Source organism: Pseudogymnoascus destructans, assembly GCF_001641265.1.
Source record: "Pseudogymnoascus destructans isolate 20631-21 unplaced genomic scaffold scaffold_13, whole genome shotgun sequence".
In the NCBI taxonomy this organism is placed as follows: domain Eukaryota; kingdom Fungi; phylum Ascomycota; class Leotiomycetes; order Thelebolales; family Thelebolaceae; genus Pseudogymnoascus; species Pseudogymnoascus destructans.
This window is the reverse complement of record NW_020167532.1, coordinates 7,485-33,709: the sequence shown is the minus strand read 5'-3', so window position 1 is coordinate 33,709 and position 26,225 is coordinate 7,485. Positions and strand designations below refer to the sequence as shown.

General features: G+C 53.4%; 8 protein-coding genes across 8 annotated transcripts; 3 read left to right on the top strand and 5 right to left on the bottom strand.

Moving 5' to 3' along the window:
- Positions 1-441: 441 nt before the first annotated feature.
- VC83_05183 (uncharacterized protein) lies at positions 442-4,197 on the bottom strand (the record flags this gene model as incomplete). Its single annotated transcript, XM_024468808.1, has 2 exons — positions 3,926-4,197; positions 442-3,848 (listed from the first exon to the last, which is right to left on the bottom strand). The coding sequence occupies exons 1-2, from the start codon at positions 4,074-4,076 to the stop codon at positions 442-444; spliced, it is 3,558 nt and encodes a 1,185-aa protein (XP_024323180.1). The 5' UTR covers positions 4,077-4,197.
- On the top strand, positions 4,198-6,841 carry VC83_05182 (uncharacterized protein). The gene is made up of 3 exons (XM_024468807.1): positions 4,198-4,531; positions 4,585-4,752; positions 4,802-6,841. The coding sequence occupies exons 1-3, from the start codon at positions 4,240-4,242 to the stop codon at positions 6,691-6,693; spliced, it is 2,352 nt and encodes a 783-aa protein (XP_024323181.1). The 5' UTR covers positions 4,198-4,239; the 3' UTR covers positions 6,694-6,841.
- Positions 6,842-7,974: 1,133 nt separating this feature from the next.
- GLG2 (glycogenin glucosyltransferase) lies at positions 7,975-11,029 on the bottom strand. The gene is made up of 7 exons (XM_024468806.1): positions 10,656-11,029; positions 10,573-10,600; positions 10,414-10,520; positions 9,776-10,360; positions 9,267-9,727; positions 8,569-9,220; positions 7,975-8,511 (listed from the first exon to the last, which is right to left on the bottom strand). Exons 1-7 carry the CDS (start codon positions 10,680-10,682, stop codon positions 8,200-8,202), a joined length of 2,172 nt encoding a protein of 723 aa, XP_024323182.1. The 5' UTR covers positions 10,683-11,029; the 3' UTR covers positions 7,975-8,199.
- A 25-nt stretch (positions 11,030-11,054) lies between these two features.
- Positions 11,055-14,657, bottom strand: HRD1 (E3 ubiquitin-protein ligase hrd1). Its single transcript, XM_024468805.1, has 4 exons — positions 14,473-14,657; positions 14,310-14,414; positions 13,544-14,249; positions 11,055-13,485 (listed from the first exon to the last, which is right to left on the bottom strand). Exons 1-4 carry the CDS (start codon positions 14,494-14,496, stop codon positions 11,768-11,770), a joined length of 2,553 nt encoding a protein of 850 aa, XP_024323183.1. The 5' UTR covers positions 14,497-14,657; the 3' UTR covers positions 11,055-11,767.
- VC83_05179 (uncharacterized protein) lies at positions 14,658-16,608 on the bottom strand. The gene has a single exon (XM_024468804.1). It carries the CDS (start codon positions 16,383-16,385, stop codon positions 15,024-15,026), a length of 1,362 nt encoding a protein of 453 aa, XP_024323242.1. The 5' UTR covers positions 16,386-16,608; the 3' UTR covers positions 14,658-15,023.
- A 592-nt stretch (positions 16,609-17,200) lies between these two features.
- On the top strand, positions 17,201-17,454 carry VC83_05178 (uncharacterized protein; the record flags this gene model as incomplete). The annotated part of the gene is made up of 2 exons (XM_024468803.1): positions 17,201-17,272; positions 17,356-17,454. The coding sequence occupies 2 exons, from the start codon at positions 17,201-17,203 to the stop codon at positions 17,452-17,454; spliced, it is 171 nt and encodes a 56-aa protein (XP_024323241.1).
- A 1,445-nt stretch (positions 17,455-18,899) lies between these two features.
- On the top strand, positions 18,900-20,300 carry VC83_05177 (uncharacterized protein). The gene is made up of 3 exons (XM_024468802.1): positions 18,900-19,307; positions 19,367-19,916; positions 19,968-20,300. Exons 1-3 carry the CDS (start codon positions 19,106-19,108, stop codon positions 19,987-19,989), a joined length of 774 nt encoding a protein of 257 aa, XP_024323244.1. The 5' UTR covers positions 18,900-19,105; the 3' UTR covers positions 19,990-20,300.
- A 166-nt stretch (positions 20,301-20,466) lies between these two features.
- On the bottom strand, positions 20,467-22,480 carry VC83_05176 (uncharacterized protein; the record flags this gene model as incomplete). The annotated part of the gene is made up of 2 exons (XM_024468801.1): positions 21,997-22,480; positions 20,467-21,922 (listed from the first exon to the last, which is right to left on the bottom strand). The coding sequence occupies exons 1-2, from the start codon at positions 22,311-22,313 to the stop codon at positions 20,467-20,469; spliced, it is 1,773 nt and encodes a 590-aa protein (XP_024323243.1). The 5' UTR covers positions 22,314-22,480.
- Between the last annotated feature and the right edge of the window lie 3,745 nt (positions 22,481-26,225).

The window sequence follows — 26,225 nt, the reverse complement described above, 5'->3', positions numbered from 1 at the left end:
CTCCCTCTCCCTTCCCGCGTCTCGTCCTACGCACTCGGTCGCTGTGCCGTCTGGACTCGCTGGCTCTTGAGACGGGATGGGATGGGATGGGATGGGTTGTGGATGGGATGAGGTGGGTTGTGCGACGGATTGAGATGGGATGGATGGATGGGAGATGCCAGCACGCCACTTGTGGCGTGCTGATGGATGGTCCGGTCAGGTGGGCGTGGGGGCTAAGGGGTTGGGGCCTGGAGCTGGGTGCTGGGCGCTGGGGGATGGCGGAGCGGGATAGGGGATGCACTGCGCTGCCATGTGATGCGATGTGATGCACGATGGATGGTGGCTTTCGTATTATGTACTGCGCTGCCCTGCACTGCACCGCGCTGCTGCACAATAATGCCGCGCGGACAGCGTGCGGCTCTGCTCTGGCAGTGGGCGTGCTGCTCTCTTACCCCTATCCCATCACTCCTCAACAACCACCCCCTCCACCCTCCCCACCCACTCCCCCCCAACCGCCAAATTCTCCCCCGCCGCCAGCGCCCTAACCACCATCCCCTCCCTCCTCTCCCTCCCCACCCTCCTCAACGCACTCTCCAAAAACCCGCCGAAAACACTAACACTCCACCCCTCCGGCGCCAGCCCCAGCACCTCCATGACATCAAACCACCCCCCAAACCGTCCTAGTAGCACTCCCGTCATCTCAACCCTCTCTGCCACGTCTTCGATTCCCAAAAATTCGCCCAGTAACCCCCTGAATAACCGCCGCTGCTCTTCCACTCCGCCTGCGGAACCTTGTAGCGCCCCGGAGACAGGATGATACGTCCCCCCGCCACCAAACAGCGCGTATCGAATCGCACCATCATAGTCCCCCAGACCCCTAACCAGCAACCTCAACGCATCCTCATGCGCCCCCCGCCGCGAACACAACACAATCATCTCCAACACCAGCGCGTCCGCCAGCGGCTCAACACGCTCCCTCACAGCATCGACATCGTAATCCGCCCCCTCCGCCCCTAAAAGCTGAAGCATTCGCACCCGTGCCCCCCACCACGGCTCCTCCGCCAGCTCAGAATGGTACTCCGCCATCCACGCGCGGAACGGGGGTTTCGGCGTCGGCAACGCGCGGTAAGTTTCGTACCCTCCCCTAAGTGCCTCACGTGCAGCACGGTCGTCGTGCACGTGCCCGAGCACGACGTCGAGGTAGTGCCCGAGCAGCTCGTCGCCGTGCTGTGGCATGTCGCGCGCGAAGACGAGGTGTTCGAGGTAGGCTGTTACGGCGTTTGGGGCGCGGTCGCGGAGCATGGATACTACCTCAGCAGGGGGGAAGGAGACGCGAGCGCGTGGGTCGGCGAAGACTTGGATTCCCAGCTGCGGGTTCCGCGATGCAAGCCAGAGGCCGAACTCCTGGACCAGCGCGGGGTTGCGGATGATGGCCAAGTACTCCCTGACGCGGATCTCGCCGTCCACGAACTCTGCGCCGTCGTCGCGGGCGCCGTCGATGATGCGTCGCCAGGTGGCGAGGACCTCAGCGGCGAGCTTGCGGGATTGGTAGAGTCGGCTCAGGATGTAGAGGCGATGATGCGACTCCAGCAGTGCGACGGCGCGGGAGAAGCAGTCGACGCCGTGGTCAACGAGGTCGTTGAGATCGGCGCGGGTGGAGCCGGGGAGGGCGGGGCCGGGGGGCGAGGAGGCGTCGAGGCGGAGGAGGACGAGGAGGAGGGAGGCGTCGACGGTGCGGAAGACGTCATTCTCGGAGGCGATGCTGCCGAAGCCTTTGCGCTCGCGCCAGGCGCTTAGAAAGCGCTGGTAGAATTGGAGGGAGTGAGATGATGCGGGCTCGGTGCGGTCGCTGGGGGGGGGTTCTTGTGAGATGAAGGTGGAGGCAATGTGGGCGATGCCGGTGGGGATCCAGATCCCAGTTTTGCCTTCAACTATCTCGCTGCGCAGTTCGGCGTTGAGAGCTATGACGACGCGTGGGTCGAGACCACCTTCTAGGAGCGCTTCTTCGGCGCCGCGGTACTCGGCTTCGGTGGGGGCTTCGTCGCGGCGGAGGAGGTTGGTGAGGAGGAGGAGTCCGGCGCGTTGGCGGATGTAGCCTAGACTCATGAATTCAATTTCTGTCCTAGCTTCTCGTCCTCGGATCGTGTTGATCACTCCAGTTATGGCTGTAGCATACTCCTCTGGCGTCGCCGCTTTCTTCCCGTCTGCTTCAAGAGCAGCGTCTAGCTGCAGCGCCAGAGGATTCCGCGCCACCCACCATATCTTATCCCCAGCCCATACAACAACACGGCTCTTTGCTCGGCCGAGTCGCTGAGAAAACTGGAGCTCCTCTTCATTGCGGTCTGCTTCCCACTCAGAAGGTAACGGGGTGTCGCCCTGTACATCCTGCGACTCGAAGAGCTCGCGTTCCTTTGACACGCGCTCCAGGGAAGCCGCCGTACGAGAGTCCGTACTCTGGACGGACACGCTGGACGACCCCGATGAAGGGAAGGGCCTGAAACGCATTGAGCGCAGGCTCTTGGCCACTTCGTTGAAACTCAGGTCTCCAGGCTCGGTGACTGTGCGGATCCCAACTCTAGCCTTGCCGCTATCTGGTGTGGCATCAGGGAGTTGGAGCCAGAATTTCTGATGCGCATTTTCGGCGCTGTCTATATCCCATCGCTGTATCTCGAGGCCGTAATGTGTTTCTTCCTCATCCCCTTGGCTTATGACTGCCAGGATGTACCCCTCTTCCTCCTCCTCTGCATTGCTTTGCGATAGTTCTGTGCCCACCCCACGCCCGTCTGTGACTAGAGCTTCTGGGTAGCGGGAGAATTCGAGTGCAGATCTCGAGATATCGCCTTCTAGATTGACAAATAACCCCAGACCAGGATCTGTGGTGCCGGTGCCAGTTACAAGTAAAAATTCTTGCGGAGATGGTGAGATTATATGTGGTTTAAGAGATCCGGTGGGAATGATCATAGACGCTCTCTTCGAGCCTGCATCACGCATAGATGGCGGCTCTGGTAGGGGTTTATCTGCCCGAACTGGACTCTTTCCTGGACTCGACTCCCTTTGGGTTTCTCCGCTGGGACGTAAGGACGGCGCTGGTGACGATTCGCGGAATATAGGGTCAACCGTCTCTCTCGACCTATCTTGGCTCGGCTGTCGATTTCCTCCACCCATAAATGTACCTAAGCTAGTGCTCCTGCTATGGCCGCGGGGTTCTAACTGCGGCGGAGTTTGTCCCGTACTTGAGGTGCTCCTATGCGTCCGCGTGGTGGTCTGGCCTGATATATCTTCCGCCTTGCCGCCGACGGTGCCAGATTGCGAGTCGTCGAGAGACGATATCGGGAAGAGGGGTATTTTCAGCTGTCTGTCCACGTCCAATAGCGCATAAGACCTAGAATCGGCGACGCATGCAAAGGAATCGCGCCTAGCGGTTATAGTACACCCTGCAAAGTCAATTGACTTGACCTGCCTGGCTTCCTCGCCGATACGAACGCTTCGTATTTTCCGCTTCAGCGATAAGAGCACCATGACCGGGAGGATCTTGTCGCCCTGTGTGTTGTCATCTTGGCTCTTGTTTAGATCCAAGCCGCCAATCCAATTACTGCCTGGAACTTTCTGGTTTCCGAATACTGGACTGAGTTCTGGCAACGAGTAGAATGTTACTGTCGAGTTGCATAGTACGCAAGCCTTGTTGGCTGCGGGGAGGAGGAGGATTTGTTGCACACCCGGACGCTCCGGAGTCGACGTTTCTGAATACGCCAGACAGAGCCTCGACGCCAGTATATATGATGGAGCATCGGAATCGTCGGAGGGGTCGGGAGGTATTTGTACAAAGTGTAGAATCTCGGAGGCGGATGTTCCAACATACAAGTTGCTCTCTGCAGCCAGTTAACCCACAGCACAAGCACGGATGGCTTCGAAGAGGAATTCTATCCAGATGTCTTATAACACATACCCCAGTATTCAACACAATTGATCACAATGTCTTCCCTGTCTCCATCTGCAGACAATGGCACATCTTCCAGCAATGTCTTGAGTACATATGGTCCCCGTTCCACCACCCCGCTCCGTGCGTTTTCGGGAGCTACCTGATCCTGATCGGACATTGTATGGCAGCTCTTAGCTACTCATTTAAATCCGTTATCGCTTCATGACGCTTGCATTCGATTGCGAAGTGGCACCTTGAGAGGTGAGGTTGGAGCTGTTGGAAGCCTAGGCGATGGGGAACAGCTTGTGGACCCTCAGCCTTGCGACGCCGTTCCTTGGCGCATGGCGAACATCGTCGGCGGCACCACGTTCGCAATCTCCCCAGCAACAATCTCATGCATTACGGGAAATAACATTCATCTGAGTATAAGTACTTACAACTGGAATCACCTACGTACATTCGACAGGCTCTTACTATCGTGGCTGGCGCACAAAACCATGGCCGACGCCGAGGGTACCGGCCCAGGAGAGGCACAGCAACCCAACCAAGCGCCAGAACCGACGAAGGCAGCTTCTGGCCAGGCGCCACTTGGAGATGAAAACAAATTCCAGCAAGCCATTTCAGCATGGAGGAGTAAGAAAACGATTGACACCATTACGGATGATGAGAGCTAACAGACGCTGTAGAGATTGACCTGACAACCTTGGTCCCCACACTCGACAATACAGCTTCAGAGATTATCACATACCAGCGCGATTCGACGGTTCAACGAAAAGACCTGGCGCAGAAGACCAAAGACTTTAGGAAGCTCGATGATTCGGCTAAGCTGGGTGAATTCAAAGGGTTGTTGAAAGGTAAGTCATATACGTGTCCATGTCCGTGCATGTGTTAACGTCGCCCCAGCATATCAAACATTCATCGACCTCCTCACGAATCACTCGAAATCTACTAATTCGGCATTTTTGCAAATTTACTCGTCCCTGTCGGAAGCGCCAGATCCATACCCGCTGCTAGAGGCTTCCGTCGACTCTCTCCTACTCTCAGAGGACACCTTGCCCAAGATCACATCGGAGAATGAGCATCTCCAGAAGAACGTCACCAAGCTATCTTCTCAGCTGGAGGAGGCAGAATCACGGCTAGAGAGTGAACGCAATTCCAAGAAGACGCTGGAGGAGAAGTTGGACACAAAGGTTAAGGAGGTTGAAGTTTCGTGGGCTGCGGTACTGGAAGAGAAGAAGGATAACTGGGAGGCCAAGGAGAAGGCGCTGGAGGAGAAGGTGCAAAATCAAGAGCGCTTGCTGAAGGAGATTAAGGCTACGTACGAGGTCTCGCAGAGACTTGGACAAGGCGAAGATGGCGAGGAGGGTCAAGGTCATGTCACCAATGCTGAATTGGAGATCGTAAACTCCGATTTGGAGCGCACAAGCCTTCGCCTGGCCGAGGTAGAGGCGCGGAACGAGCAGCTTCGCATCGAACTGGCCCAAACAGCGTCGTCAACACCAAGTCAGCCTGCTCTTGTCGTTGAGGACGAACCCGCTTATATCCGCCTTCGATCCGAAAACTCGTCTCTGTTGAGCAAGCTTGATGCCGCAAGGATTGAAAGAGACTCCAAGAAGCGAGACCTGGATGTGAAACTACGCTCTCTCGAAAGAGAGATTGGCCTGCTCAAGGAGGACAGGGATACTCTGAGGGAGAAGGTGAAGAAATGGAACGATTACGACGAGGTAAAGCAGGAGCTCGAGGTGTTGAAGAGCATTGAGTTTTCGACTGGTGACGACGACGACGAGACCGTTGAGACTACCAACGGCGGTGATTCGGCTTCTAAGTCAAAGGGTGCTACGTTGGAACAGCTCCTATTGGCGCGCAATAAGAAGCTCGGTGACGAATTAACAATCTTGAGAGTCTCACATCAAGACCTCCAGAGCCGTCTCCAAACCATGCAAAGAGAGCTGGATAGCGCTACTGCCGATCTTGAGACTGCACAGAATCTCAATGCTACTTTGGAGAATGACCTCGCAACGGTCCAACAAGAGTCCTCCAATGCGTTCCCATCCGGCGCTTCGGTGGCCGGAACATATAAATCACATTACCCTCAATCCCACGCCCCTTCCGCCTTCCAAAGCCGTCGTGGCCGTGTCTCACCGACATCGTCCATTATATCCGGTTTGGATCCTCGCTCCTCAATTACCGAATTATCGGGCGGCTCGGGCATCCTCCCGATGGTAACTGCGCAACGAGACCGCTTCAAGAAGCTCAACTCTCAGCTCTCAAACGAGGTCTCAGAAGCGCACAGGACCGTCACATCCCTGCGCTCCGAGATCGCCTCCCTCCAGAAGGACAACCTCAACCTCTACGAGAAGACGCGCTACATCTCCTCGTACAACCGCACCGGTTCCTCTGCCGTCTCGAACGCCCCCCAGCAGTCCACCGTCCCCTTCTCCCCCTCTTCGCCACAGGGCGATACGCTCGGACGCTACCGCTCAGCGTATGAGTCCAATATCAGTCCCTTTGCGCAGTTCCGGGGCCGCGAGAGCGCGCGCGCGTATAAGCGTATGAGCCTACCCGAACGAGTCGTGTTCAGCATCACGCGTATGGTGCTGTCCACGCGGACGAGCCGGAATATGTTTGCGGCGTACTGCGTGGCGTTGCATATGTTGGTATTTCTAAGTCTGTATTGGGCAGGATTAGGGGGTGGGTCGTCGTCGACAGTGTCGACGGTGACGGTGGGTGGGCTGGGGGCAGCAGGCAAACTGGCGGAAGAAGGGCAGGACAAGGCGTGGGAGATGGATGAGTAGGTGTATTGATATATTATTTTCACTGGTGGCGTTGGCATGCAGGCGAGACGGGCGACAGCCGTCGTGAAGGAGAGCATTGATGCGTATTAGCTAGTCGAGATATATTTGTATAATACTCTCTAATACCACATTCATGGAGGCAGATATTGTATTTGTGTTCTGAGATTGCATATCGCGAGAAAGAGAGAGTGGCTCGTGATCCCCCAGTCCCTATAATGGAATGGACTTGGGCGTCCAAGAGGGAAGAGGATGGAAGGGGCAATCTGGTGTATCCAGGGAGGGATTCAGAACACGAGCATGGCTGTTTGTGCTTTGCCAAATGTGCACGTTGAAGTATACCATTACGAGATCTGCGGGCCTACGCATCACCAAATCCTATCACCCATAACCCGAATGAGCACATCGCGGAGCTGTCGACAGCGAATCCGGGCATAACTACGCAATGCTAAACAAGACGACGCGCTTCCGATTCCTCACTCTGTGTGAGGGGAGGGGGGGAGAATATGGGGGTTGAGGTGTAGCTATGGGGGATAGCGATGAGAGGAGGAAGATGACAGTGAGAATGAGAACGGCGATGAGAGGATGGTGATGGTGAGAATCGCGGCGACGACGACAACGACAACAACCCCCCACGGCTTACCGTTCTTTACCTCAGCTACAGACACACACACCCAGGACTGCCAGTGAGCCCTTGCCCCATTCGCTTGTAACAGTATTGACCCAAAGACGAGATAAACGCAGTCTTGTATTGATCAACACGGGCTATTTAAACGGCTTAATAACCACGGATGCCGTCCGCTGCACTGAGAACCGTGCAGAGATCGAGGATCCCTGGGATATGGCGGCGAATTTTTTGGTCTCTGGGTGTGGGCACTATTGTTGACGAAGAAGTATGTGGGTAAGATTGGGGGGGGGTATGGGTCTGTTGTTGATGAAGAGGTGGGTGGGAAGGGGTAGGGGGAATATGACGGCGACAACATTCGCCCGCCCAACATCGAATCCACGCACCCTATATCGTGGATAAATTCAAACGCTTGATTAGCTCCATCTGCAGACGCGCCCACTAGGCATTGGAGATCTTTGTTTTGTTGATGGTGGGAGGATTCTGGTGTCTGCTTCAAGGCATTTATAACCATAACCCCCCTCCATCATCCAGTGATGTGATAGTCATATTTCTCACTATCACATCACTCAGCACCAGCAAATAGTGTGAGCACGTAGAGATAGATAGATTAAACTACCCTCCACTACCCCTCCTTCCCACTCTCCCACCCACCCATCTCACCCATTCACAACGAAAAACTTCCTTAAGATTTTCCTAAACACCCAAAAACCAGAGCGCGCCTATCCCAAACGTAAGCAAGAAATGCCACGCAAAACAATGCGGTGCAAAATGAAAAATACCCCCCTCCGGGTCACCCCGCCCCGCCGGGCTGGGGACGAAAGCTAATATACAGTCCTAGAAGGATAAAAATCGGTCATATCCGTCTGGTCAACCCATCCCCCTCACGACGCCAGAGCATCCTGCTCCACCTCACTAGGCGGCAAATGCGTCTCCTGCGCCACCGGCACCCCATCCTTCTCCCACGCTGCGCCTGGCCCCCCATAACTCGGCTCCTCAAACGCCTCTAAGCTCCCCCTCACTGGATTCGACGGCCTGCGCTGAAGATCTGCCACTGGGCTCGACACCACCACGCCCTCCGAGCCAAACGGCAGCGGCCGCTGCGGAATGTCCTTCCCCGCCCCTCCCTCCCCGAGCTCCCTCCCTAGAACCTCCGATTGTCTTCTGGCGAGCGCCTCCAGCTGGGCCGCTGGATCCTGTACTAGTATTAAGATCAAGAGTCTCGCAAAACATGTCCATAGCTGCATGCATACCCATTCAGTCTGTGCGGGGACCCCCTTCGCGATGGGCAGCTCGCCCTCGTCGCCGTTGTTTTCGCCGCCGAGGAACTTGGGCCGCCGGATCGGCGCAGGAGTCACGGGCAGGCTGGGCCGCTCGATCTCGGTGGGGAAGTCGGTGACGCGCACGCTGCCGCGGCGCCGCCCCGATCCGGGTAGGCCGTCCTCGTCGACGCTAGAGCCGTAGCCTTGGAGCACCTGGATGTTGCCCTTGCGGTTCCTCTGCAGGGCGCCGATGTAGCGCTCAATTTCGGGGATGTCGTCCCACGCGTTGCGGGGGTTGCTAGAGAATAAGTACCATGGGTCGGAGGGGATGGTTGTTACCGTTGATGCCATGGAGGTGGCTTGGTCGGTCGCCTCGCCGTCCTCGGTGGGCTCCAGACTGGTTGGTTGAAGGTCTTCATCTTCTGCGAATACCCTCGTGGGCCTAGGGGCGTCCTTGGTCTCCCATGGAAAGATCGGGGCTGGCTTCTGGTATGTCGGCGTCTTGGGCACTTCATAGTACATGTCTTTGGGAGGATCCGGATACCTCTCCGGGGCTTTGTACGGTGTAGGATCAGAAGACATGGAGTATTGAGTAGCGGGAAAGTTCGCAGCCTCCGGTTTTGAGCCGGAAGGTGGTGCAGACCTATTTAATTAGCTAACATGACTCAGAGTGATGATGCAGTACTTACCTTGACGCATCCCATGCAGCGAACGGTGCAACAAACTGAGGAGCTACTGGTTCATGAGCAAACTGTGGAGGCGTAACAGATGGCAACGGCGCTAAACTAGGCGATAAGTACGCTGGTCCATATTCCGCGGGGGTAGTTCCAAGTGAGATTGGGGGCTGACCGGATATTAATTGCTCTAGGGCGGACGTCACAGGCTCCGGTGGGTATGATTCTGGTCCTGGGACATAAGGCGCCGGCGACGGATCGAATGGTGCTGGCTCTGGAATAGGTTCAACATGGTCAGCCGGCTTTTCATTTTCCATCTGGGTCGTCTCGCGAAAGGATTCCTCAACGGGGACTGAGCCAAGGGTCGTAACAGGCTCCGGGGAAATGATCTCACTCTGATCGGTGCTGATGTTGACATGGCTGTAGTTCGGGGGTTCGAACTCGCCCTTCACGTAGTACTGGACAGTCGGCGATTTCTATAATGTGTCAGTGACTAGTCACGTAGCCGGATGTAACAAACATACAGTGCCTCTGTAATGCCGGTCGTATACCGCCCACCACCTTCCGGTTATCTCATCGAACGGGCCCGATCCATGGCTGGCCTCTCTTCCCTGGGTCCATGGCTTCTCCTTCCCAATAAAATGTGTCGCGCTTATACTTGACTGGAAGTGTTTATACGCCGGGATATACTGATAATGCGCGCTGGGCGTGACGTTATACGTGAAACTCAGCCGATTGAAGCTATTCTTGAAGTGCATATTCAGCAATCCCTGATCCGCACCATCAAATGAGATTCCGCGCTGCGCCATAGCATACAGCGCCCAGTAATCGCCCATGTTGGGAGTGAGCACCATCAACCCGGTGTTGAAGATATCCGGCCACCCAATATCGGGCGCCGCGGAGAACGCGGCCTCAACGGCGAAGAGCTCGTCCGGAGCGCGCCACGCCACCATGTCCGCGTCCATGTACACGATGCGTCGGAACTGGAGCTGTTTCCAGAGCGTGATTTTGGTGAAGGTCGAGTGCAGGTCGACGCGGTCCATCAGGGAGAGGTTCTGGGGCTGTTGGTTCACCATGCGGTCGACGGGGATGATGTGGTCGTAGACTCTCTGAAATTCGCGCGTTAGATATACGTAGGAATGATGCTGGGAGTGGGAAATACCTGTAGCTCTACCATGGCATCCACAGAGACGCTGTCGAGAGTGACGAGCACAGCCAGCTTCTTGATAGTCCCCGCATCTCGTAACGAATGGGCCAACACAAGAGCACCTATACAGACTCAGCATCGTCGCATTGGGTCTCGAGGGCACTTCAAATTTACCTGGCAGATACAAGTCGTTCAAGAGCAGCTATAGCTTCAGTTAGCAGGTGCAAGTCGCTGGTGGTGTTGCAAGCTCAACATACCGTGGCGTACACATCTTCAGTCGCCATGGCCGCGACAAGACGGGACTACCTTGTATCGACGATAGCAACACCAGTAAGTAGGTAGCTCCTTCCGTTCAAGATCACAGAAAGCAGCTTTGTTAGATACCCTCGGATTCGTGCCTGCCGTGTAAATAGAACACAAAGACACAGCTCCGTACCTGGTCAAATGGCAACAAGAACGTCAGGAGGGCGGTGGGAGATCCGATGACGCCTGGGCGCCTGGGCGGGTAACTTAGTCTTGAGGTACTGTACTTGGTTTACTGGTGGTGTAAACAGCTTATGGATAAATATTGCGGGTCCCGTTTTCCTTATCCCCCACGTAAATTGGGGCAGCCAGAGCAGAGGAAGCGGGGAAATTACACGGAGCGGTTGAGCGCTGAAGACCTAACGCGGTGCATGCTGCATGAAGAGAACTATATACCTATAGTTAGGTAACTGATTCATATATGTATGCTATGTACACAACAGCCATCCAGAAAGTTGTGGCAAAAAAACAAAAAATATAATCTTAGCTTATAGCTGTGACGGCATTTATCATAACGCGTCTCAGTTGTTGATTGCTGGTTACCGTTACCCATCTTTTCTAGCTTAACTTAGTCCAACTACCACTCTTCCCACGACTTTCTAACACGTTAAATGGTCCTATCCGTTCCTTTTGTGCCCTTGTGCAGCGTTCCGTGCCTTTTTTGAACCCCTACTTTATTGTGCATGACACCATTCGTTGTTCGAGCTGTGATCGAGCTGTGATTAGACTTAATTGTCCAGTGTGTACTCCGACTTGGACGTCGTGCAGACATCCAAGTCGGGGTACACAGGGCCTCACGCGCTGTTGCATGCCTCCTCCATGCCCATTACCCTGCACCACAATCACAGCGGCAATCCCAATAGCAACCACACATACGATAATAAACCCAATCTTTCAATTCCTCGTACACAAAGTGGTATAGCTTACAGACGCCAGCCCCATAATCTAAGTTGGGGGCGCGAAAAGATACAAAAAACGCCAGCTCACGCTCTCCGCCGCCCACAACCCCCGCTCTCCCTTTTCTTTTCCTTCCAGTCATACATTCCGTTTATCGGTCACTCATCCCTTAAGCGTCCCCATCTTCCTTGACTTCCTCCACGCTCGCAGCCTTAGCCTTGCCTTTCCCTTTCCCTTCTTCCTCTGATGTATGCGTCTCCTCAGGTGCAGCTGAACCATTCGCAGCGACATCACCAGTCGCTCTCACAGTTTCCTGCACTTCATCCGCCTGCACCGACGAGGGAAGTATCCCCGGGTCGGCACCAGCAGTCGTTACATCACCCCCAGCCGCCTCACCCGCCTGCTGCCCAGGGAACACAAACGGCGCGCTCCAATCCGGTAGTGGTGCCTCATCAGTCTCCGCTGCACTATCTGCAGTTTCAGAAACCTCGGTTATAGACGAGGCTGGCTCTGCCAAAGGCACCGTCGGAGTGGGATCCGAAGAGGGTCCAGGGGTGGTCAGGAGAGGACTAGGCACAACCTCTACCGGGGCAGAATCTGCGGCAGCTTCTGGATGAGCTACTATAGGATCGGCCACAAGCGATGGAGTACTCATATCCATTGGGGTAACCTCAGCAACCGGCGTTCCTTCAGTCGCAGAGGCTTGCGGCTGCGCCGCTAGACCCCCCAACCCAGCCGGAGCTGCATCTTGTGCCGCCGAAGGCCCGGCCTGCGGCTGTAACAACGTATCCATATTCTGCAACGGCAACAGCGACCAACCCTCCGGGATCGTAACACCAGGCGGCAAATTCGGGCTCCCGCTCGGAATCGCCGTCGTGCTCGCTAGATGCTCATGGCGCTGCACAAACGACACCGGTGCCGTGACAGACGGTTGCGCTTCCGCCTGAGGATGCTGGTGGTCAGGTGCACGTAGTTGGCGCAGGCGGAGTAGCTCAGCTTGCAGTTGGCGGACGAGGACAAGCTCCGCCTCCGCGACGGAGAGACTCTGGATCTCCTGGACGATCTGCTGCTCGAGATGCTGTAATTGGGATTGCACATTTGCGGCCCCCGAAGGCGGGGCATACAGACCCTGAGGTGCGTGGGGGTGTCTCATCCCCTGGGGTGGAGGCGGGAATCCCATCTCGAACCCGTAGACGCGCGCGTTGGGCGGGATAGGGGCTTGGCCGGGCGGAACGCCTGGGAAGGCTTGCTGGTTCGGTGGCGGTGGGCCAAAATCAATCATCTCGTCACGGCCAAAGGCAAATCGTAGGGGTCCGATATTGATCCCTCTGGCGACGTGTACCCTTGCTCTATTATCAGCAACGGGTGGGCCTTGCGGGAGGGGAAGTTGGCCGGGGAGATGGGGCTGGGCTCCGCCTCCTGGCCTCGGCGCCTGGGCTCCTGTGGGTCTGGTATCTACGACGGGTCGGCGACAAGTCGGACAAACCTGCTGCCTTTCGAGCCAGCTCTTCAAGCATCCAAGGTGCAGAACGTGTCCGCAAGGTAGCTTCTTCGGCCGGGATCGCTCGCTGATTATCGGGCTTCGAGCAACAGGTGGCCGCGGAGCGCCTGCTGCCGGAGCACCTGGTGCTGGATTCGTGACAGACCAGGGCGTCATCTCTTCTCTGCAAATAATGCAGGTATCTTCTCTCTGGATTTCTTCCTCGGTAGCGTCGGGGTATCTCTGGTTCATATCTCTCGTTGCGTTCCTGTATTTCAGGATTGCACTAAGGCGCTTGAGAAACGAACGCGCGGTAAGGAATAGGTCGCGCATAATATGGATAGGCAGACCGTAGAAGGTCAGAAGGATAAAGAAGAAGGCAGAGTAGATACCCAGCTTGACGAAATCTACAATGCATGTCAGCAAGCGGAAACATAAGAGTAAAAGAAATGGATTCTTGCATACCGGTCATGAGGTCAAGGGTCAACACCCAATGACCCTTCGTTTCCCATCCAGGTGGTTCAATGTCCATCTCTTCAATATCATCTTCCGAGGGCAACGGCTCCTCCGCCGCTTCAGTTGACAGTGGCTCGCCGCTAGCAGCCGCAGCCTCCCTCTCTCTTATCATCTCCTGTCGTTGCCTCCTAACCTCGCCCCTCCGGCTCTCCAGCATCTCCTGCGTCTGCTGCTTCACGATCCTGGCCTCGATCAAAGAGATTCCATACCGGAGTGCTGTCGAGAACGACGACGCCGTCAGAATCGCAAATTCAAACAGGAACATAACCATCATGTTCGGCCTAGCCTGCTGGATGACCGAGTTTATAGAGTATGAAAGCAGCCAAGCGTCATAGAGAATGGACATGGTGAGGGAGATCGAGAGACGAACATGGAAAAGCCGTGGGTTTGCAGGCGGTTGCTGTTCGAGTATTTCCACCCTGCCTTCCCCAACCCATCCCCATATCTTGCCGGCCATTAAACCCACGAACATAACGAGGAACCAGGCCCCGACTTCATCGCGGAATATGGTCATGGCCAGACATGTCTCGGTGATGGCGAACCATCCCTTCTCGTATAGCTGCTCGACTTCGATTGGACGTAACGGGCCGTAGCATATTCGCTGGAGGCAGTAGATGAAGGATGCGACGATGAAGAGCGTTAAGTTTGTAAGGACCTAGAGTAAGGTGGTTAGTCTGCGCTTTGTGATAGTTTAAGGGTCTGGGCCTAGGCTCACCATCAAAGACAAATTGCTCTGCGACAAATAAACACACGCCGAGTAGAAATTCGGCCGCTGGTTGAATGCATGGACTACCACCCCCACAGCTAGAGCTGTCGAAGCCTAAATAATTCATTAGTTGTCTATTCCCCCAATCCCCCCAGGTCACTTTGGAGCTCACCCCGACATAAGCTGCGAGTCGCATCGTGTGACAGCTCCAATTCCCAGCCCTCTGAATTTGTTGAGTGTGCTGGCGCAGATGGGCTTATGTGCCCATAGTCAGCGGAGCTTGCGGATTGGCACGGCACCTCTCTGGTTGCGTTCGTGGTGTTGATGTCAGGCAGGCGTTTGAAGCCACGTCGATGGATTCGTCGTGCAATTGCTCCGCTCCGTCGTTCCGCCACAGTATAGGCTTCCTTGTTTTCTCGGCTCACCGCCCACGATTCTGCCGCTACTTGTAATCACAGCTCGGTACTACTATCAACTGACGGATACAAGAGAAACGATCTGCTACTTAATGATTACATAACTACGACACGGGGAAAGAATAAGTAAATGGAGTATTAGCTTTTCTTGTACTAGCTATAGGTCGCTACCGTCTGTAGGGCTCTGCTATACCACCCTGGCGCCCAAAAATAACATCTTGCCAATTTCGCAATTATATAATACAAATCCAGCGCCCCTATCAACCGCCGATGGTAATCTCTTCCCAGCTTTTCACGCGCATCTTCCTCACATATCCTTCTTAAATGTGTGCTCTGGCTTATGCGTAGTCTCGTAGTCCACATGGACATACGCGCGCTCGATATCTGGCAGGCTCTCAATCTTGATCTGGAGCTCCTCTGCCACATCATGCGTAGCCCTCAGAGTTGCCTCTGGCGCCATCACGACGTCGACCTCGGCGATGAGCCTTGGCCCGCTGTGGTAGCAGCGCACGGTATCGATGGCGATAATATCCGATGAGTGAATAAGGCATGTGTATGTAAGAAGCTGGTGCATGTCCACGGGTCCAGTAACCCCAACCAGGAGCATGAACTCAGAGAAGGCGGTACGCAACCAGATGATGGAGACGGTGGCGGAGAGAATGATGGCGCCCATAGGATCGATCCACCACTTGAGCTTGGAGCCGCCGACGGAGGTGAGGATACCGAAGCCGTTAATCAGGAGGTCATTGCGGTGGTCCTTCCAGAGAATCATGATCTGCGAGTTCTTATCCTTCAAGGCCCAGCAGTATAAGAACAAGCAAAACTTGGTGATGAAGGCAACAGCGACGGCGATGACAGCGGGAAAGTGAAAGCCGTTGGTCTCTGCATCTTTGGTCTCCACGAGATCCTTAGTAGAGAAAGCAATCAGGATGGCGGACACGGCGATCATGATGAAGCAGAAAGAGATGTTTCCAACGGTTTCCAATCGCGCCTTTCCAGACGGGAATTTCCTTGGGTCAACTCTCGATACAGCGCGGTTGGCAACAATCAGGGCAACGTTCGACAACGGGTCGAAAACGGCGTCTGCCATCGTCGTAAACAGAGAGAGCGATCCGGAGGCAATAGCACCGTATAGCTGTAGGCCGGACAACACGATGTTGGCAATCAGCGACCCGTAAATTGCAATCTGGAACTTTAAGTGGTTGTCCCCAGCCTCCTGCCTAGCCTCCTCTACGTGGTGGTCCACGGGTTTGAGCAGGCGCTCGATATTCTCATTCTGTGTCTTATAGAAGCCCTGGAGCTTCTTCGCCCTCGCTGAATCTTTTTTCAGCGTCAAGGGCCCGCAGCCATCGCGCTTCCTCGATGAGTTGGCACGGATGGCTTCGAGTTCGGTCTCAGACTTGAATTTCGCAGAAAGATTGTAGGGATCGTTTTCGCGCCTGTACTGCGGCGGATGCTGCCCTTCGACATCTGAGGCGCTCATGACGTGTCGAGCAGTTGGCTCGTTGCCCTCAGGATGTTCAAGGTCTATTGCGGTTGTTGAGGCATCTTTATCGGTGACGACTGCTGTTCTATGGCCTGATCTTGCAGATTCTGGGCGGTTCGGGTGCATGTGAAACAAATGCGGGTGCATCGTGATGCTGTTGCTGAGATCTGGTGAATAGCCCATGATGGCTGTCGGTGATGTTGGATGTTGGATGTAGGATGCTGTATGTCGGAAATGCTGGATGAGGCGTGTCCAAAGGGTGTGGCAAGGAAATATGATGGGTATCAATGATATAGAAAAAGAAGTATGGGCTATTCCAATACAGGTGGAATTAAATGAAATAAATACCGGTCGTGAAGACACGGTTGTTGTTGTGTTGAAGCTTCTACCTGAAAATTGTCCGCGTAACTCACCTTCGTTCAGTCATGGATATGACCCTTTCCAACGCTCTTCTCTTAGCTCCAGATAACATGGCTGCTGTGCCTGGGCGGACCCACGTGCTGGCGATAGCGGCGCCATAGGCAGCTGTTTAAAGAGAGGCAGCAACATTAACAAGGCAGATCTCAATTCTGAAGTTTGGCATTAGATGTTCTCATCGCCTCACCATCAAAAAATGGCCGAAGAAAGAAGGAAAATAAAATCTGTCCACGGTGAAGCTCATTAGGCTCTGTTGCCCGACGATTGGTGTCCGGGTCTTCCCTGGGCGATTCCAACTTCAGATCACAAAGCTTACGAATTGACATTTACAGGCGCGTTTTACTTTGTGTTTCTCATCAGAATGTTGAAACTCAAATATATCAACGTCAAACCAGGGAGTATTACCTGAGATATGGAGTTTGTGAAAGGCTCCACAACAACGTTGAGCACCCAACAAGGTTTTGCAAGTATCACCAACATTACATTGAGCTCGGACAGCAATAAGGAGGATTCACTTGGGATCTACGTTTCAGAAGCATCATCAGATTTATGTCAAGTTCAGACGAACTCCCAGGATCGTCATGTTTCAAGGCACAGATGCAGCTTGTATCGTCAACATGATGTTTGTGCGCAGCCCTGCGAGCTCCAGGATGGTCGCGTTTCAGAGTCGCCAGACATACATAGATGAGTTTGCGCATCTTCCCCTCTTGAAACGCGAGCTCACTAACAACTGCAGTCAATATCGCGCATTGCTGACCGGACTCGAGTGATCCAGAGTGCAGGTTTCCAGGAGGACAAGGACAACACCACCGACGGACAGGAGATATCGCAGTGAGGGGTACCGGGTTGCCCTTTCCAGGCGACTTGTGCTACTGCTTGAAGCTTGGAAGGGTAGATGCGGCGGGCTGTTGTGGGTAAAGTCGGCCTTGGGAGAAGTCAAGCATTCTCCAAGTCAGTTGTGTATCGCGGGAGCAATTCTGTGCAAAGACGCAAAGCCTGGCCAAGACGGCGGCGCTGTGCTATACATATATATTTATATATATTTGCCACAGAGCTTAAGGCAGACAGCTGAAGGACAGCTGAAGGCCCATACTCCATGGCCATTGGCCGTTGGGATGGACCAAACATTGTCGCCCATCGACTTTGACGCCGATAACTGCGATGCATTAATAGCCAGTCTATTGATTCTGCAATCTATCTTGGGGCTACTGCTGTGCTCCACTACGGCGCCAAAAGTTTCCGTACGGGTCTGTGCACGAATTGCGTAAATGACAACAGACCCGTACGGAAACTTTTGGCGCCGTACTTGTATTGGTGTCTGCCGGGGTCATACTAAGTACAGCGGGTCGATTAATTGGATACAGTACGCGCCGGCTGCCACAAGCGACAGCCAAGATGTTTCTAACAATAGGTCTTAGCGGTATTGCTAAAAGCGCCCTATATGCCGTCCAATCATTGAACCCACAGGCCGATTACTCGTCCTACTATCCGTCCGGCGTGTCGCTTTACAGATTGAATATTGCATCTCGAAGGATAAATCTGCATCTATCCAGGGATGAGATTGTACTCTCTTGGCAGGGCTTCCGGGCCGGCTGGCAAGCATATCCAGGAGAAGGAGAAAGGGCCCAAACTCGTCGTATTTCCTAGTGCTTACTTTGTATACTCACCTCGTCGATTACTCGATCAGAAGCACTGGGGAGTCTTATCCGGACCAAGTTTTGGGGAGAAGCACGGTGTTTGTTTCACCCAGCGGAGTCGGCGCTAACACAATCGTCAGACGACGCGAAGCGTTTCCCGCCTTGCCCTGTTTCCTCATTGGAGGGAGTCTGGCTGCCCATACGGCGCCCCAAGCGTCTATCAAGAAAGCCAATCCGGGGGTAGATCCCGATGTCACTCTGTGGAGGCACCAATCCCAACCAACCCCAGCTAAACACCCCACTACAGATCATTCCGACCACTGATGGCCGATCAAGCAGGGGTCATGAGCTTTCAACCTTCAGGGGTACACATTCCACCCCGATAACCACAACATCGACGAATGGCCAATGATAGTTGTCAGCAGCGGCTTTTCTCTCCTGCAGTGATCGGCCCTTGACCGTTCTGTGACACTAGGCGTACGCTTGACCAAATAGACCCTCATTAAGAATGGACCCCAGTCGCACGGCAGCAAAATGGCCAATCGCCCTATTTTCAGCACCTTTCTGTGAGCTGTTGGGGGTGTGGAGCGTCGTCAAAAGGCGCCATGCCAGTCATTGCGTATAAGACAGAGCTGGCATCCGGCCCAAAGTAGGCCTGTCTACGATCATCAGCCTCTGAACTACCATCCTCCTCTATTTTCAGTTTCTTTCCTCTGTTGGGTCTTTTCCTTGAGTCTCTCTTACGTTTATATCTATTCTATCTACTTGGGTTATCTCATTGAAGGTCGAAACTGTACCTACGCCGTGTTTATATCTACCTCAACAACCAACATCTCGCACATATCAACCATGCGTTACTCGCTATGGTTCGCAGCAGCGCTGGCGCCGTTTGCACTTGCAGCCCCGAAATACGACGGCTGGCTCCCCGCCCAGCCGGGGGACTCCAAGTTCATCGCCACATACTTCAACCAGCTTGCCCAGAAGGTCGGAGAGGGGAGGCATTGGGCCGCCGCACCAGTCTGCGATCTAAGCAAAGCCGTGATGCCAGCTTGTAAGTCACCCCACCCCACCTGCCAACCGCACGCGAACCAACTCTAACCCCTCCCGCAGCAACAGAACCATTACCCGCACCTGACGCCGGCACAACCCTAAAGCACGTCGCCATCGGCCGCGGCATCCAGAACTACACCTGCGACACCACCAACGCCACCGCCATCCCCAAGGCGATCGGCGCAGTAGCAACCCTCTACAACGCCTCGTGCGTCGCCGCGACCTTGCCCATGGTCCTCAACACCCTCTCCGGCTTCGCCCTGCAATTCAACCTGGGCCCCAACCCCGCCGCCCCGAACCCCGCCAACCTCGGGGTCTCGGGCCAGCACTTCTTCACTGAGGCTGGTGTCCCATTCTTCAACCTCAACACTACGAACCAGCAGATCGGAACGCTGCCATGTAGCAAGAATGCAAGTGCGGCTGCCCCGGCAACCGCGATTAAGGGACAAGCCTATAAGGGAAATGGTGCGGTTGCGTGGCTCAAGCTTACGGCTGTGGATGGCGCAACTGGCAACCTCGAGAGCGTTTACCGTCTCAACACTGCTGGTGGTAACCCACCAGCAACATGCGAGGGCATGTCTGCTACGTTCGAAGTTGAATATGCCGCCGAGTAAGTTTCCCATACCTCTATTCCCATTGACCATTGACTAACAAAACACAGGTACTGGTTCTTCCGCAGCTAAAAAGTGTCGACGAGGCGGTGGCCAGTGTGAATAGGCGAGGCGAGCGTAGATATAATTCCTTCAATTCGGTAGCCGTCAGTGACGCGCTCTTCTCTCGTACCGCAAGGATATGAAGGGGGGGCATTTTGGGTAATGGAGTACTGGAGTTGTCATGTTTTATACATTGGCGGAGTTTACATTGTACATTTACCTACTGAGCTATGACTCGGAAAAGTAGATAGTGTGCGAATGAACTCCTTTGCTAATATTATATGCCTATCTGCTATGTGACTTGGTAAATGTGTGCTTAATGGTATGGGCGCTTAATTAGAGGGTGTATCTTGGTAGGTCTTAGAGCTTCAGGGGTCTGATAATAAGTGTCATATTCAGGGTTTATCGGTAGAAACATTGTTTCTATTTACACCAATAAAATAGTATGGTCTGTCTTCTACTTTATATGACATTTACGACAATCGAACGGGTATCTTTACTCTAACATCACCACCCCGCCCCCCCCCCCGACTCCCTCCTCACCTTCCCCACCCCAAGAACAACCCAAAACCCCAACTCCCTCTTCACCTTCGCCCCCACCCCCCCATCCTTCTCCTCCCCCCCCTCCGCCTCCCACTCCACCCTAACCCTCACCGGAATCTCCAGCGCCTCCTCCTCCTCCTCCCCCTCCTCCTCCTCCTCCTCCCCCTCCTCCCCCTCCTCCCCACTCACCTCACTCCTCGCATCCCGAAACCCCTCCTCCACCCCCGGCACAACCTCAACAACAACCCCGACCGCATTCCGAGCCCTCTCATACACCTTCCCCGCCTCTCCTTCGCCGGTTCCCGCGTTCGCTTCGCCCCCACTGAGAGCCTCGTCTAACATATCCGCGTACGCTTCCCTACTCGCACCGACCTCAAACTGTGGACACAGAAGCGTAACTCCATGCGCCACACGTCCCGGCGTCTTAGCCGCCGCAGCGAGAGTGACGCGCACGCGCTCATAGAGGGGATTCCGCACCGTCAGCACGAACTGGTGCGTCGTGCCCGGCTGCAAAAGTTGCGTCGCGCCTGCCGCAGCAGCGGGTGCCGATGGAGTAGGGAGGGGCCGGATGGAAAAGGTAGGGATGTATGATGCAGCCAGCATCTTCATCCTGAAGCGCGAGGTCTGTACTTTCGCTTCAGGGCGCACGACGATGTGTTTACACGTGCGACACCGCTTTGTGCGCTTCGTGCGCAGAAGGTAGGGCGAGGGGCGTAGTTCAGAGGTGGAGTGGATGTCGCATGTGGGAAAAGGCTGGGCGGCGCGCTGTTCGGTGGAGGGTGTCCCTGCCCAGCCTTCTTTGCGGAGTCGGAGGATGGTGGCTGCTTCGGAGGCGGGGTCGGGGATGGGATGGAGGCCCTCTGAGGTGTTCAGGGCCTCGCGGACCTGAGTCATGCGTTTTTGTGTCGTGGGAGAGGGGTAGGAGGTGTAGAGGTTCATGATTCGGGAGAGCGCGTTGGGGGAGGCGTAGCTGTAATCGTTTGTGAAGGCGGAGCGCTCTGTGGAGCCGTGAGACGACATCTGGCTCTGGTAAAAGGCACGGAGGCTGGCGAAGCGGGCTTCCGGTGTGGGATCTGTGTCTTCTTCCTCACCAGCGTCGGACTCGGGCGTGTCGTGTTCGGAGACCTTGGAGAGTGTGGAGCGGCGCTCGCCGGGGCGGCGATCGGTGTCTTTCCCGAGAGCGCGTTCTTTTGGGGGCGTGATGACTTGCCCGCCGTTGCGGATGCGGGAGAGTTGGTTGTAGATGCCGTTGGGTCTGTCGAATTGGATGCCGATTTCGGAAGATGACCAGGAACAGGAGGCGCAGGAGAGGACCCAGTGCGAGCTGTCGGCCCCGCCGAGGAGGGTGTTGGAGGCGCCTTGGCCGGTCAGGGATAGAGGTGCAATGCAGATTGGGCATTGGAAGCAGGATCGTGTGCATCTTTAGAGTTCGGGTGGTTAGCCATGGCTTCAAACGGACGCGTGGGATGGAAGTGCTGGATATGGCAAACATACCTATTCCCCTCGCTCTTCACAGTACTACTGGGCACCTCAAACAAGCAGTTCGGACAGAACCACGTCACTATCTCATCGGCCAGACATCGCTGGCATCGAATCTGCGCGCAAATCTCGCAGTAAAGCAGGTGATCGATGGGGTATAAGCTGTAGTTGGCGCGTGGATTGTGCGGGTCGAAGTCGTCGTCTTCCTCTGCCCTCTCCTCAGAGGAATCGACAGAGTCCTTATCGCCCTGGCGCTCTTCCCTGTCGCCGTCATGATGCGTGTCTCTCGTACAGGGGCATTGGATGTACGTGTATGGTATCGCGGCCGCCATCGTTGGTGGTATGTTGCGAGGTTGAGGGACGAGGCTGTAATTATTTTTAGGCGTGCTTAGCGTTTGGGTCCCGGAGGAAGCTTTGTCCGACGTCACAGCGATTTCAGGGGTAACTTTAGGCGACAAACAGGAGTACAGTACGTAGTACCTACTGTACTATCATAAATCCTACGGAGGTGTTGTTCATAAGTTTTGTGAGTGGGTCATGAGATGACCGGGGGTTGGGCATGGGTTGGAGCATGGGTACGCGTAGGCTTGTTTGTACCTTTTTAACGCGTCAAAATTCCTACTATTGTATTTTATATGTAGGAAATTCATACTCTTTCAATAACTACAATGCCTCATCTTACTCGCGATGAGCGGCTTCGTTGCGCACTACTACGCTCCCTAGATTGGGAGTTCCAAAAAATTGCAGCCTATATTGGCTGCACGGAACGGCAGGCTTGGTATGCTTGCCAGGGCCCTCCAACTCCGAAGAAGCGTTCGGGTAGGCCACTTATCCTATCCGATGAGCAAGTTCAAGAGGTTATTGAGTTTATAGCCTCATCTCGCACGAATAGGCGTATGCCATATACAAATATAATACGCATTCTTAATATTCCATGCTCACGGCTTGTCCTAACCCGCGCTCTGTCTGTGAGAGGCTATAATCGACATAAGTATCCCTCTCTACTTTACTACTATATAGACTAATAATTATTAAGGGATTGCTATGCGGAAGCCTATTATCTCAGAGACAAATCGACAAAAGCGACTTTCATGGGCTATTGAACATAAGGATTGGGTACGGAATGATTGGAATAGGATACTTTGGACTGACGAGACATGGGTAACGGGAGGCCGCCATACTCGTACATGGGTTACTCGAAAAGCAGGGGAAATGTGGGATGATACATGTGTTGTAGATAGAGTACAACGGAGAAGGTAAGAGACTCCTATTTACTATAGGATTTACTAACAATCCCTAGAGGTTGGATGTTCTGGGGCTGCTTCTCAGGTGGTCTTGGAAAGGGTCCTATACTATTTTGGGAGAAGGAATATGGGAAAATAGGAGCTGAGTCCTATATGGCTCATACTGTCCCTCTAATCCACGGCTGGCTACGCCTATACCCAGGCCTTACATTGATGCAAGATGGAGCTCCAGGTCATAGAGCAGCTGCAACATATGAAGAGTTGAGATCCCGTGGTATTTGCCCTATAGAATGGCCCCCGTATTCACCAGATCTCAACCCAATTGAATGGGTGTGGCATATTATGAAGAATTATCTACAAGATAATCATCCAGAACATATGTCCTACGACCAGCTCCGTGTAGCTGTTAAGGAAGCATGGGAGCAAGTTGGAGAAGCTGAGCTTAATGCTCTCCTTAATAGTATGCCTACACGTATGGCAGCAGTAATTGCTGCAAATGGTATGCACACAGAGTACTAGGCTTATAGTATAGTTTTATATAGGGGTTTAGGTATCTACTCTACTCATTATTCTACAGAATTGATTGCTCTCACACTCAAGTGTTCGTGACGCGTGAGAATCGGTACTTTGGCCAGAATTGCCAAACCAGCCTACGCAGGGGGCCCTAGCCCGACCCACTCACAAAACTTACCTTAGGGGGGTTGGCCCATTTTTCAATTCCATTGGACAGGATTTATCGTAAAAAATGGTCTAATACCAATATACACCATGCTACGCAGCCAATCTATTGGCTGCGTAAGCTGTACCTAGCTACATATTCTATTGCCAAGCCTATTGTGCCACTATTCCCACTTGGCACTATTCCAACAGCCAATCATAATATATAAAGGAACACGCTTACACAATAAGGTAGTAGTAGACACTATGCTAGGAATAGTATTGAAACCAGGGTTACACTAACAGCGTTAATAAATAGACACCTGTATAAGAGACAATTGTCAGAGTTAAATAATCCCAAAAATAAACACGTGACACATTGGCAAAATACACGTGATATATGGTCAACTCTATTATTACGAGGGTATAATTAAGGAGACAGTGTTATATTATACTAATGAAGCAAATACTATATTATTATAACCCCTCCTCGAATACGTCTTGTAAACTACGTCTACTGCTATAAGCACCGTTGGTATCGTCGTCGTAGTGGTCATCGTCATCGTCATCGTCATTCTCATCATCCATAAATTGCTCAGGCCTGTCGTTACTACTTCCATCCTCGTCTGCCGAACCCCAGTCAATGTCATCCTTTAGTGTTCCAATAGATTGCTGTGCAATCTGGTCGTCTATAAGGGGCATTTTCCTCCGTCGTCCATACATATCCTTGAACTTCAATCGTTTTGGGCCGATATTAGTATGCTGGTTTCTTGGGTAGGCATCAAACCAGTTGAGGAGCACCTGTCTGGGTACCCCATTCCGAACACCATGGTTCTGTTCGAAGTCAAGGTGGAGCTTTACCTTTACAGCTAGTGACACAAACCAGTCTAATATAGTTAGCACAAAACAGTAACCACTTATAAACAACGTACATTTAATCCAGAACGGGCCTGGAGCAATTGACACTGTTCCGTTAGGACGCAGTTCACTTGACTCAATCTTCTCGTAGAACAGTATATATCGACTTGCCCAGCAAAAGACACTCTCTGCATCAACAACGCTGTAAATAGACTCGAACACTTCAAAGAGTCGAGATAGGTCTTGTTCATTCAGCAGAAACGACATGGATGGTTTTGTAAGGGTTTTACCAACCCATTCCTGTACATGTTCAGACAAGCTACTATATTTTGGGTTGGAGGGTCATACCATCATGCAGGTAATAGTCCGGTGCTTCCAGGTATTTGTATTGCCTCTTGCTTTATAGAGAGCCTTGTCTCGAAGCGCAAAGTTCTCATCGAAGTCAACAGATAGTGCAACGTCATTTACTATAGCCTCAAGCTCCTTGTCTGTTGCTCGCCCATATCAGAGGGTAAGTCGTCGTATTTCAGGATCCAACTTCTTCCTGATTTGTTTCCACGCATTGTTGTCAAAGAGCTTCGTCTGGCTAGCTGACCGTTGAAACGGTCCCATAGTGCTATTATGGGAACTGTGGGTGTATTGCTTAGTATGCTTTGCAGTAGGTCGACAGGCTAGTAATGAGTTGGTAGATCCAGTAGAATTACTACTTCTACTACTCTGTTGAAGCGTAGATGCAACAGTGTTTCGACAGTTGTTGTTCGACCGAAGCTGTTGAGTCAGGTCCAAATGACCATTCTCAAAGGATAGCGTAGTATCTGGCTGGGTAGGGAGTTGAGAGGAGGCCGCATTCATTAACCCCCCCTGGACACGCTCAGTTTGAGACATTGAGGGGCTAGTTGTATTGGGTGTATCGTGTTGTAGTAACTGCAAGGTAGGTGAATTCATTGATGTCAACGGGGCTCCTTGAACAACCGAGTCTGGAGAATGCTGGCTTTGGGACAACCCTGGACTATTTGAGTCGCGTGGAAGGAGGTGGCCTAATCCATATGGGTATTGAGACCCAGAATTCCGAGCATTCTGTAGCTGGGAGTTTCCGTAGTTGTAATCCTCTTGGCTGTGGGCTTGCACTGCACCCTTAGCAATGCGTCTTGGTCGACGTGATGTCTTTGGCATAGTAAGGAACCTACAACCCAAGAATTAGCCTATCTTCTGTACATGTTCAGAGGGGGGCACAAACACTGATTGTATATTCTTATACACTCTGTAATTATACCATAATATATAGTAGTTTGAGAACACAGTATTGTGGTTGTACGTGTATATTTCCAAACACTCTATTACGCGTGTGTGGAGCAAATATATGTGAGCACGTGACCCAAGATGACTAACACAGTAGTATTATCCAACTCTGTATGCGGCTCTTACTATAATATAACCCCCGTATTCAACAGGAGGTCTTCAAGCAACATATAGTGAATCATAATG

Coding starts and splice junctions, on each gene's coding strand:
- VC83_05182 (XM_024468807.1), top strand. CDS start 4,240: ATGGCGAACATCGTCGGCGGCACCACGTTCGCAATCTCCCCAGCAACA. Junction 4,532..4,584: donor AGCCATTTCAGCATGGAGGA/GTAAGAAAACGA, acceptor CAGACGCTGTAG/AGATTGACCTGACAACCTTG. Junction 4,753..4,801: donor ATTCAAAGGGTTGTTGAAAG/GTAAGTCATATA, acceptor ACGTCGCCCCAG/CATATCAAACATTCATCGAC.
- GLG2 (XM_024468806.1), bottom strand. CDS start 10,682: ATGGCGACTGAAGATGTGTACGCCACG. Junction 10,601..10,655: donor CTGAAGATGTGTACGCCACG/GTATGTTGAGCT, acceptor CTGAAGCTATAG/CTGCTCTTGAACGACTTGTA. Junction 9,221..9,266: donor GCTGCATGGGATGCGTCAAG/GTAAGTACTGCA, acceptor CTAATTAAATAG/GTCTGCACCACCTTCCGGCT.
- HRD1 (XM_024468805.1), bottom strand. CDS start 14,496: ATGCGACTCGCAGCTTATGTCGGG. Junction 14,250..14,309: donor AGAGCAATTTGTCTTTGATG/GTGAGCCTAGGC, acceptor ACCTTACTCTAG/GTCCTTACAAACTTAACGCT. Junction 13,486..13,543: donor GACCCTTGACCTCATGACCG/GTATGCAAGAAT, acceptor CATGCATTGTAG/ATTTCGTCAAGCTGGGTATC.
- VC83_05179 (XM_024468804.1), bottom strand. CDS start 16,385: ATGGGCTATTCACCAGATCTCAGCAACAGCATCACGATGCACCCGCAT.
- VC83_05177 (XM_024468802.1), top strand. CDS start 19,106: ATGCGTTACTCGCTATGGTTCGCAGCAGCGCTGGCGCCGTTTGCACTT. Junction 19,308..19,366: donor CAAAGCCGTGATGCCAGCTT/GTAAGTCACCCC, acceptor CCCCTCCCGCAG/CAACAGAACCATTACCCGCA. Junction 19,917..19,967: donor GAAGTTGAATATGCCGCCGA/GTAAGTTTCCCA, acceptor AACAAAACACAG/GTACTGGTTCTTCCGCAGCT.